This window comes from Juglans regia, chromosome 14 (assembly GCF_001411555.2).
Source record: "Juglans regia cultivar Chandler chromosome 14, Walnut 2.0, whole genome shotgun sequence".
Lineage (NCBI taxonomy): Eukaryota > Viridiplantae > Streptophyta > Magnoliopsida > Fagales > Juglandaceae > Juglans > Juglans regia.
This window is the reverse complement of record NC_049914.1, coordinates 14,435,374-14,447,507: the sequence shown is the minus strand read 5'-3', so window position 1 is coordinate 14,447,507 and position 12,134 is coordinate 14,435,374. Positions and strand designations below refer to the sequence as shown.

Genomic DNA, 12,134 nt, shown 5'->3' with positions numbered 1-12,134 from the left:
CCTTAAGATTAGGTCGTTTGGTTACAAGAAGTGTGTTTCATCTCATCTCATCTCATCCCATCATTACAACTTTCTCAAATTCTCACATAAAATGTAATAAACAATTAAACTTTTTTCAAATCTAAAAATAATAATAATATTAAAAAATAATATTATAACAATATTTTATTCAACTTTCATCTAAAATATCTCATCTCATCTCCCTATCTAATTAGGCACCAAATCCAATTTCCCATTTCCAATCTCCCAATTCCTAGCAGCCAAACACCACCACATAAATATTTCTTACCAAACAAGTCGGTCTTAGAGCATTGATATTGAATTAGCTAAATACCTTTTCATTTTTAAATTTAACAAATATTATCTATATTTACTTTATATTGAATTAGTTAAATTGTTTTCAGTCAAAATATAAGTTATAATAAATTCATTCTTCTTTTTAAATATAAAAAGAATTATAGATTGTTAGATGTTATAAAAGATTATGAAAATAAAATAAATAAGTAATTAAAAATAAAAATTAATTAAAAAAATATAATAATATTTTATTATTATATAGAGTGTGATGTCTAATTTAATATAGATATCAAATTTTAAATGATTAGTTAAAAGTAAACGAACTATATATTAATCAAAATTAAAAATAAGATGTCCAATCGTAAAAGAGCCCCCAATTTTTAATATATAAACCCGTTTACTCTCGTCTCAAGCCATCTTCGCCTCGTCTCACAATTTTCCGATCCTACGAGCTCCTACATTATGGCTAACCAGCCCGAATCCTCTGACTCGTAAGTCGACTCCCCCCCCTCAAATAATTGTAGCAAATTTTATTGCTGGTTTTTTAAACCCTGATTTCCGAAAATATAATAGTTTTTTTTTTTTTCCTGGATTGTGATTTCAGGAAATCAGGGAAGAAAGACTTCTCGACGGCGATTCTGGAGCGGAAAAAGTCGCCAAACCGTTTAGTCGTTGACGAGGCGATCAACGATGACAACTCGGTAGTGGCGTTGCACCCAGAGACCATGGAGAAGCTCCAGCTCTTTCGCGGTGATACGATTCTCATCAAGGTAATAGATTATTAGGTTTATTGTTTTGGTTGGAGAGGGGTTGATTGGATTCCTGAAATGGGTTTGTGTTAAGCTTATGAGTGGCCTTAGGCACAATCAAGGGATATTTCGTGGGATGCAAACTTATCGTATCAAGGTTTCCTCCCCAATTTGTACTTATAAAAAAAACATTATATGAATTATTGGTGTCGTGCTTGTTTGTGTTGAAGTTAGAGGCTCTGAGGGCTTTGTTTCATTGTTTTGTGAGAAATAGCCAACATGTTGGTTGCGGAGTTTTATTTATTTATTTTGGCTATAATGGAGCTTTATCTTGGGTACACAATCATTGGATATTGTTTTGTGCTTCAAAGAATTTAGTGAAACAGCTTGGGGGTTGAGTTGTGCTTTGAGGAGCTGACTAGCTCAGTGTGTTAATGTGTGTTCTCGGCTCTGGTTAACTCTTTTTTCTTCCAATGTTTTGCTATACCATGAATATTTTAGGGGGATTGAGTGTTTACGATCTTTAGTTTCTTGTATATTGCTTTTTGTCCTCCTTGACCAACGAATGGAGTTCATGATTACTCTCAATATCTGTGCCAGCCATTGGATGTTCCCTTATATGTTATTTATTAGCTTGAATGCCATGGAATTATGGTAGTTCAGTTTGGGTACCAATTCCAAGTCCACTGTCAGGTTGCTCTATACATCAATTGATCTACATGGCTAATTGATCCTCTCGGCCCCCAGGAAAAAAAAGCGTCATGCACCTCAAATTCTTATAGATTTTTTAATTTCAAATTAAATCCCAATTTGCACATACAAGTCTGCTCTCCTCAAATTTCTGTCTCTGGGTAAGAGCCTTGGCAAGCAAATTATTCTTGGATTAAGCCGAGTGCCTTGAAACGATAGAGCTTGTATAGGAAGTTTTCTAATCTAGTTTTGGGGGAATATCGGTTTTTGTTTTTGTTTTTTTTTTTTTTTTTTTGCGGTTATGGGGGGGCCTTTGTCTTTATAAGCTTTTTTTGTATGATGAAGATTGTTTGAATTTGAAACAAATTAGTATGATATCACAGAAAATAGTTGGAGTTTGGGTGATTAATGAACAAAAACTTGGTTTTTGAAGTCATTGTATATGTTTGCGGTTGTTGCTTGCATTCCCATGCTCGTGTTTGTTTCATAAAATTTATAAATATTGTGGTAGAGTATTTTGTTCGTTATGTCTTTTTTTATTTATTTAAATTATATTTGGCAAACTGGATGGCAGGGCAAGAAACGTAAGGATACAATCTGCATTGCTCTTGCTGATGACACGTGTGAGGTTCCAAAGATTAGAATGAACAAGGTTGTTAGATCAAATCTGAGGGTTCGGCTTGGAGATGTAGTATCTGTGCACCAGTCCCCTGATGTGAAGTATGGGAAACGTGTCCACATACTGCCAGTCGATGATACTATTGAAGGGGTTACTGGTAGTCTGTTTGATGCATACCTGAAACGTAAGTGTTTTAACTATGAACGTAGATAGTAGATACTTTCTTCTTTTATGCATTTTTCTTTGATAAATGGTTGTTTTTCAAAATGGTAACACGATGTGTACTACAAATTCATCTAGCAAGAAATAGAGATACAAAAAAATCATGTTTTGATGCATTTGCCAATGCTTAAGTTCCTTCATTTCAAGCAGAAGGTTTTTACTGTTGCTTTTCTCCCTCCCCTTGAGGCATTACTTTTACAAACTGTTTGTTATTTGAAGCTATAGATTGTAGGAAAGTGAAACATTTGCCTTCATTCAAGGTCATTACTCCCACCCTTGCTTTGTTATATCTTCCAAATTAACACAGTTCTGTATGTTGCATGGAGGATCCCTTCATTGGTTATGGGTCACTCTGTTGCATTGTCCCAATATTTGGGAATTAAAATATTTGAGGTATCCAGAACATTATTTTTTTCTTCTCAAAGACAGCTTCATCGATAAAATTTTTATTAGAGTTATTCTTGGTCTGGACAAAGTCCAACATCCATTAATTGGGTACTTAGTATTCTTAGCCATGAGATAAGGATTTTTATTTATTTTTAATTACAAAAGAGTAAGGGTCTGGACTCTTTCTAGTTGGTGGTGAATTGAGATGGGGTTGTTTGAATAATGTGTTGATCTCAACTCATCTCATCTAATTATTACAACTTTTCCAAACTTTCAAACAAAATATAATAAACAATTTAATTTTTTCAAATTCCAAAACAAAAATAATATTAAAAAACTATATTCTAATAATATTTTATTCAACTTTCAACTCTCATCTCATCTCAACTCACTATCCAAACTTCCCTGTCACCTTTGTTTGAAATTATGGATTAGTTTATTTTTCTTGGTTTTGTGAATTGATCGTATATATTCTCCTTATGCCAAATGAGATTAGTGGCTCCTCTGTTTCTCCTATTCTATTTGGACAAGGGGTTCAACTGGGAGCATATGTTTTTATTTATTTATTTTTTGGTAAGTTAACTGAACCTTTAGTTAGCCTTCATTTTCCATGTGATTGTGATGGGCTTCCAAGGACACGGTTTAGACCCGCTCTACCATTACCATCTCTAACATCTTGGCAAGCACCATCCAAAACACACCCCAAACGAGAGACAAGAAAAAAAAATGTTTTAAGTGAACTTGGTACCCACTACCCTGCAAGATCAGAACTTTATACTTGAAAACCTTTAAAGGATTTCTGTTAGTCAAGGATTGGGGGAGCATGGTAGTGTTGTTGAGGGAAAGAGTGGATGTGCATTAAGGATGAATTGGTTGGTGAAGCAAAGGGACAAATATCTGCCTTGGGGTGCAGTAAAAAGTGACTAGTCAGTTTTCCATCCCCACGGAGGCTATCAAGGTATATTAAGTTGTTGATATAGGGCCACTCACTGGTTGCCAAACTCAAATAAGCCCCCACCATGTCAATGCTCCATATTCATTTATCAAATCCAGATTCAATGCTGATGTTTGCACAGTAATAACTTTGATTGGCATGTATGTAAATTTGCATCTTTTACTCAATGCTTACAAGATGCCTGATGGGATGTCTTTCAGAAACTTGGCTTCTATTTAGTACAGGCGTTTTTGGGTTTTCGGGAACTGTGTTTAGAAGCACCATGGATGTGGAAATAGTTCGGGGTTAGAAGATTCAAGACAAGTACAACTACTATATCTGGTCTGTCGTCAACGAAGGACGTGTAGGAAGACACGAAAATGCATTTGCCATTTTATAAGTTGGCTGTTGAGACAGATGCTTTTGTGGCAATTTCAGTTGGATTGGGTTGTGGTAGAGAAGGGAGGTTGCTATGGTGATAAAAGATTCTTTTAGGATTATTTTTGTTTTTTCTAAAAATTTTCTCTTAATCCGGTCTGTCTCTTTCGCTGTGTGTTGTTATTCCACATGACAGCCATGCGTGCCGCTATCAATTTAGAGGGAAGTCTAACAGAAGGATCTATTTACTCTTTCCATAAGTTTTAAAGGAGTTGGTGCAATTGTGTCAAGGTTCAGGGAGTCTTAGAGCATTGATTTATTCTACTGTGAGTCTCATCTTACACACATATATTGGTTGCAATTTACCTCAAATGGAACCGTGGACCTATGAATATGACATTTGATTTTAGTAGAAAATTTTGAGCACTGACCAAAATAGGTATATTACTTGAAAAGTCCCCTTCAAAATGTGCTTTTAAGATGTATGACATTTGAATACGTCTGTTTTTTTTTTTGGCAAGAGTTCTTATTGAATCACTGGTTTAATCCTTTCTGATGTTATGTGACACCATTTCCATTGTTGAGTTTGCAGCTTATTTCTTGGAGGCTTATCGTCCTGTGAGGAAGGGAGATTTATTCCTTGTCAGAGGAGGTATGAGAAGTGTGGAGTTCAAGGTCATTGAAACTGACCCAGGGGAGTATTGTGTGGTTGCCCCAGACACTGAAATCTTCTGTGAGGGGGAGCCTGTCAGAAGGGAGGATGAGGATAGGTTGGATGAAGTTGGTTATGATGATGTGGGCGGTGTTCGGAAGCAGATGGCTCAGATTCGTGAGTTAGTGGAGCTGCCACTAAGGCATCCTCAGCTTTTCAAATCAATTGGTGTGAAACCACCTAAAGGAATTTTGCTTTATGGACCCCCGGGATCTGGAAAAACATTAATCGCAAGGGCTGTTGCTAATGAGACTGGGGCGTTCTTTTTCTGTATTAATGGGCCGGAGATAATGTCCAAATTGGCTGGAGAGAGTGAGAGCAATCTCCGGAAGGCATTTGAAGAAGCTGAGAAGAATGCTCCATCTATTATTTTCATTGATGAGCTTGACTCTATTGCTCCTAAGAGGGAGAAGACACATGGTGAAGTTGAAAGGCGAATTGTTTCACAACTGTTGACTCTTATGGATGGACTGAAATCTCGGGCTCATGTTATTGTTATTGGGGCTACCAATCGTCCAAACAGCATTGACCCGGCTTTGAGAAGGTTTGGTCGGTTTGATAGGGAAATAGACATTGGTGTTCCTGATGAAGTTGGGCGTCTTGAAGTTCTTCGTATCCATACCAAGAACATGAAGCTCTCTGATGATGTAAGTTCGCCTATTTTGACCTTGTTGTCCAGTGTCATGATATATATTAGAGCTGGAACAGATTCTTGTGGATTTGGATCCAATTGTGGACTCTAAATACTATAATGGCACATGACCTGCAATATGAACTCAGCGTTTGCTTGAACTTTTAGTAAACTAATCGTCGACCTGTGAAATTAAAATATAATAGTTATTACATGAGGAAGTCAAAGAGTCAATAACTACAATAAGATTAATGGTGAGAAAGCCAAAGAGAGAAGTAATGGGAAATCAATATCCAGTTAAAGATGAAAAGTCTTTCTTTCCCCTCTCCATTGAATTAGTAGTCATAAATGATAGCAAACATTTCATCTTCAGACCTATTTTTTTTTCCCAAAAAAAACCTTCATGTCAATAATTGAGTGAGTTTATTGTAGTAATAAAGACAATACAATAGAAGGGATTTTTAGCATGTGAAGGGTTGTGATAGGTTACTAAAATAAAATGAAATGATGAGGTGGCTGATTAGAATACAAAGAGGATGCTCCAGAATTATATAGGTAATAGATTTTATATCTCATGTTCTGTTATTAGATGCCTAACTTTATTACCATAGAGCTGGTAGTAAATTCTGTTCACCTTACAGGTTGACTTGGAAAGAATTTCAAAAAATACCCATGGGTATGTTGGTGCTGATCTTGCAGCTCTCTGTACTGAAGCCGCACTGCAGTGCATTAGAGAGAAGATGGATGTGATTGACTTGGAAGATGAATCTATTGATGCTGAGATACTTAACACCATGGCTGTTACGAATGAACACTTCCACACTGCTCTTGGAACAAGCAACCCATCTGCTTTGCGTGAAACTGTGAGTTCATTTTGATAAAATCTTTCGTTAGGTTTCTTTACTCGTTGTATCGATGCTTAAATTTTAGGATAAATTTTTTGATTGATTAATGTTTGAACAGGTTGTTGAAGTGCCCAATGTCAGCTGGGAGGACATTGGAGGCCTTGAGAATGTTAAGCGGGAACTTCAAGAGGTAAGCTTTTTTCTAGATTGGATTTCAGTTTATTTCTTGTGATTCTTTTACCAGTGAATATCTGTAAACTTGTTTTGCCTTCTCTTTGTGACAGACTGTTCAGTATCCTGTGGAGCACCCAGAGAAGTTCGAGAAATTTGGAATGTCACCTTCAAAAGGGGTACTTTTCTATGGTCCCCCAGGATGTGGGAAAACTCTCTTGGCCAAGGCAATTGCAAATGAATGTCAAGCAAACTTCATCAGTATCAAAGGCCCTGAACTGCTGACAATGTGGTTTGGTGAGAGTGAAGCCAATGTTCGAGAAATTTTTGACAAGGCTCGACAATCTGCGCCGTGTGTGCTTTTCTTTGATGAGCTCGACTCGATTGCTACTCAGGTTGTTTCTTGTTTGAATCTAGGCTTTCAAGTTTTAGTACGTAATATTCTCCCAGCTTTAAAAAAGGAATTGTTTGACTCCAATGAATTGTCTTTTGGAACTTTACATTGTAGACTACACAGAATGCATGGGTAGTTATTTACAGATAAAAGTTTGATGAAAGATTTGGCTCTTAATTGAGTAATGGTTGATATTTTGTATGGGTTACATAATTAAATCCTGCTTTGCATATTATCCCTTCTAATTGATTTGTTGGTCTTTTTTAGATTTAATTTTATAATCATTATTGTTGCAGAGAGGAAGCAGCGTTGGGGATGCAGGTGGTGCTGCTGATCGAGTTCTGAACCAACTCCTTACTGAGATGGATGGCATGTCTGCAAAAAAGACTGTCTTCATAATTGGAGCCACCAACAGGCCTGACATAATTGATCCTGCACTTCTGAGGCCAGGTCGTCTCGATCAATTAATTTATATTCCTCTTCCTGATGAGGATTCGCGCTATCAAATTTTTAAATCGTGCTTGAGAAAATCACCTGTCTCAAAAGATGTCGATTTGAGAGCACTGGCCAAGTACACTCAAGGTTTCAGTGGGGCTGACATTACAGAAATATGCCAACGGGCATGTAAGTATGCCATAAGAGAGAACATAGAAAAGGTATTCTTTGTTATCTGTTCGCTTATATGGCGTTCCATTCTCTTAGAAAACCATAATCCATTGCAATTCTGCATCTTCATTCCTCCACCTTGTCGTTGGAGGAATGCATTTATAATTGTAATGTCTTTTTTATTTTTATTTTTACGACGGGGTAACCACCCCCCATGGCAGAGCCATTAGGTCTCACCCATGGAACCTAAACTCCCAGATAGACTAGCACAGTAACCCACCATCATGACCTCCCACTTAAATTGAAGTTCGATCCTGGGGGGCACAAGCACACAAGTTCACCCTTATCACATGGGCTACCCACGGGTGGGGAATACAAAAAATGAACACCATGATGTTGATGGTTAAGTAATATACTTCTCTGCCTTTCCAGTGGTTGCTGGTTTAAACTTTATTGTGATGGTCTTTTTTCTTTTCCTTTTATTGGGCTGGGGAAGGTGGGGGGTTGTGGATTGGGAAGATAGAAGGAGCGAAGCAATGGTCTCATGAAAAAGATGTAAAATATGAAAGGAATCTGTTTAAACAGTGGGGTGCTATAATTATATACCAGAGATTGCATGACATGAGTTTAGACGTAATTCAATTGTGATATTTTTGCAGGATATAGAGAGGGAGAGAAGGGGAACGGAGAATCCTGCGGCTATGGACGAGGATGTGGAGGATGAGGTGGCAGAGATCAAAGCTGCTCATTTTGAGGAGTCCATGAAGTATGCCCGGAGGAGTGTTAGCGATGCTGATATACGCAAATACCAGGCGTTTGCTCAGACCTTGCAGCAGTCTAGAGGTTTTGGAACTGAATTCAGGTTCTCTGAGACCCGAACCGGGGCTGCTGGGTCTGATCCATTTGCAACGTCTGCTGCTGGAGCTGATGAAGATGATTTGTATAATTAGGTTTTATGTTTATCAAATCCTCAAGAGACGCCTGTTTACCTTAATGCATACTTTCACTCAGTTACTGTTTTAACTTTGCATTTTGTGCCTCAAGTATGTAGGGTCACCGGGTTAAACATCCGACTTCCAGTTTTTCCTCGTTGTTTATGGATAGTTACTTCTTACTGGAAACAACAAAAGAACTTTAATGGGGTTATGAATGGCGACGAGTATTGCTCGATAGTTCTAATGTGGCTAAGTAATTTCTTGTCAGGTATGGTATATAGTTTGATGGACAAATCAAGGTGAAGCCCAACTTTTTTCATATTTCACTCTAAACCCAGGCATGATTCGGGCCTTGCTGTGGACACGTGGAAATAAAATGTATCGTTTTGGAGTAAATAAAACGGTGAATTTAGAGTCCATGAATTTTTGCATGCCTTCGACGCAAAACCACACCGTTTTACATTTGTGCCTTCGATCTCTCTCCCAGGAACTCTCTGCTCTCTATGCTATGATTCATTCCTACTGTTTGAAATTCTTCTTCGTTTCTCTACCGTACTTATTCAATCTTCTTCGTTTCTCTCCCGTACTCAATCTTTCTTCTTCGTTTCTAATATATAAACAGAGGCAGTTCCTCGAAATACTCCCGATTTTTCAAATTAGAAACAGTCGTCCACTTCCTCTAGCTTTCTAGGTCAATCTCAGGTTATAGGATTTTGATTTGCATTATAAAGTCAATCCAAATACCTCATTTTGTAATGATGGATTGATTGACACTTCAAATCGATCTCAATCTGAAGGTAAAATGGCTTTTCTTCTGTTACGCATATTTGTATATTGTTTTCTTTGCTTTTCTTCTTTTAGATTTACATATTTTGGCTGTTTTCTTGGATATCTGTTCCTTTTTCATTTTCGTTTAATATGAAGGTTTTCTTGTAGGGACTATGATAAAATAGATTTTGTTTTCAAGGCACCAACTTCTTTTCCTTTGTCATCCAGAGATTCAATTCAATCTCTTTTGTGCAATGTTGGCTATTTACTATGTTTCCTTTTTGGGATTATGAATTAAAATCTTTGTTGATGTTGCTTTTTCTTCTTCATGGTCCACCGATGTACATGATTTTTTGATTGACATTTCTTGCAAATTATAGCCCACCTTGTTTTTAAGATACTTAGGAGAGAAGAAATTTTGATGTTTCTATGTTTTTATTTCACGATATAGATGCATGGCTGTAGTGTCGGTATACAATCTATGCATTACAATTTTATCTGGTGAAATTGGCTCCTAAACTAGAATACCCACTTTGAACTTTAAAAGAATTTGTAGTAAAGCTTTTTGGACTATTGAATTTCTTTCTTTCTCCTCTTTCTTCTTTTGTTTTTTTTTTTTTTTTTTTGGTGGATATGGATTAGCGGCCTGTAATGTAATTGTTTTCAATTTGCTTATCACAGACATCAATTTTAAGATCATGGATTTTCTTTGACTTCGATGAACTTTTTGGCATGCCGTATGCATACTCTCTTGTTAAACTAATGGATTGTTTAACTTTCAGGTGCTGCTGGACTTCTTCCATTTAAGTTTAGCAGTTTTGATTTTTAACATGGGACTTTGCTTCGATAAGGTATGTGTTTTTGAAAGCTCCTGTCAAGTTATTCTATAAAATTTCATGCAACTAGTGCACGTTGGAGCTACGATGCCGAGGAAGAGGACGAAATGGTGAGGCATGGCATTTTCCCCTTCCACTTGAACTGGGCATGTGATTTCTGCTTGAATGGTTCTCTGCTTGGTTCATTTGCATCTTTTTAAAAAAAAAAAAAAAATATTTATTTAAAATTATTTTATTTATTTATTTTTAATATATAATTGTTGACATGGCAAATGCCACGTCAATGGCATTCGCGGGCAGGCACGGCATTATGCCTATCTGTAGCACTACTATTTTTCATATGCTGGATGTGTAGATTGAATAGCCCACTTGTGATGCCCCCAAATTTCGTTTGGGATTAGATGGACATTTGAAGCGTCAAGACATACAACACAAGGTTACTTGCCCCCGTTCATGACATATAAGATGCAATGTTCCTAACATGCATATAGCATTATGCAATATTCGCAGCGGATAATAAATTTTTTTCTTTAGCAATACTATGCACCAAATTGAAATATCTCAAATACCTAAAACATACTTCATACTTAACGACATACTAAACAACCAAGATCACAATAATAGTCCCCATATGGTTGTGATCAAAAGAGTGCTGGAGATTGAACTCCACAAATACAAGTAGTAATCTGAGGTAACTACTGTATTACCATCTACGTCGCTTAGTCGACCGTTTCCATTTGGTCGATTCCCGGTTCTCCTTCAGATCCTGTAACAAAATCTACCATTCGGGGGAAATGGTAGTTGAGACTACCACAGTGAGATTTGATTACAAATCTCAGCAAGTTAACAGAAAACTTCTACACAGGTTAATGATGCATGAATGACAGTAAAAGCATGAATACATAATCAAATCATAAGTAATCATAGCATAACTTGACATACAATATAACATAACTGGCATAACTTAAACTGAAACTGAAGCTTAGCATGAACGTGACTTGAAACATAAGATGGACTTGAAACATAGCATGAACGTGAACTTGAAATATAACATGGATTTGAAACATAACATGAACGTGAACATGCATAATTTGAACATGAACTTGAGCATGACATAACATAAATGTGAACTTGGAACATAACGTAAACGTGCACATAACATAATATGAACTTGAAACATATTCTTGTCTCATGGGATTACCATGATTGCGTGAACGTAGACTTGAACATAGCATAACGTGAAACATGACTTGGACGTGAAATACATGAACTTGGAATCTTATTTAATGGACTTAATTAATAAAGTGACCATATGGGTGCTACACAGGTCCCCTTGAGCCATGTGTCTCTGTCGATTACCGTATCACATCACATGTTTCTATACCAACTGTGAATGCGTTAATATGTACTCCATAGTTGTTGTGGCTCCACGTATTCTACTTGTCACAATTGCTATGTCTCAGGTAGTGCATGCTCCACAGTTGTTGTGGCCCCATGACTTATTTGTTTGTGCCACACTTGCTGTAGACACACGTAACATAAAGTGTGGCTCCATCGGCGTTAGTGCCTGGAGCGCTTCGGTGACCAGCTAATTAGGCCCCATTCGCAACCTGTTGACTGTACTTCATCAACTCAGGAAATTTTACACCTATTTAGGCACTCCAGCGTGAACAAAGGAGTTCCACTAGGATATTACCCCATCCTAGCGCTTAGGGTCGTGATTGACATGAATAACTTAATTTGCATACATGACATTTCCTAACGTGACGTAACATGAATGTGACATAAAAGACAGAAGTCCTGACGTAGCATAACGTGACATGAAAGTAAGACGACAAACATGACATACTTCAAGAAATAAATGTAACAGAGAACATTTCATAACATGGCATACATGTAACATGCAACATTTCGTAACATGACATACCATATAATAGACAACATTTCTTAACATGGCGTA

General features: G+C 37.0%; 1 protein-coding gene across 1 annotated transcript; it reads left to right on the top strand.

Moving 5' to 3' along the window:
• The first annotated feature begins 670 nt into the window (after positions 1–670).
• Positions 671–8,823, top strand: LOC118344489 (cell division cycle protein 48 homolog). Its single transcript, XM_035685164.1, has 9 exons — positions 671–788; positions 902–1,067; positions 2,311–2,539; positions 4,869–5,635; positions 6,261–6,482; positions 6,583–6,654; positions 6,749–7,030; positions 7,326–7,685; positions 8,295–8,823. The coding sequence occupies exons 1-9, from the start codon at positions 760–762 to the stop codon at positions 8,583–8,585; spliced, it is 2,418 nt and encodes an 805-aa protein (XP_035541057.1). The 5' UTR covers positions 671–759; the 3' UTR covers positions 8,586–8,823.
• Positions 8,824–12,134: the final 3,311 nt, after the last annotated feature.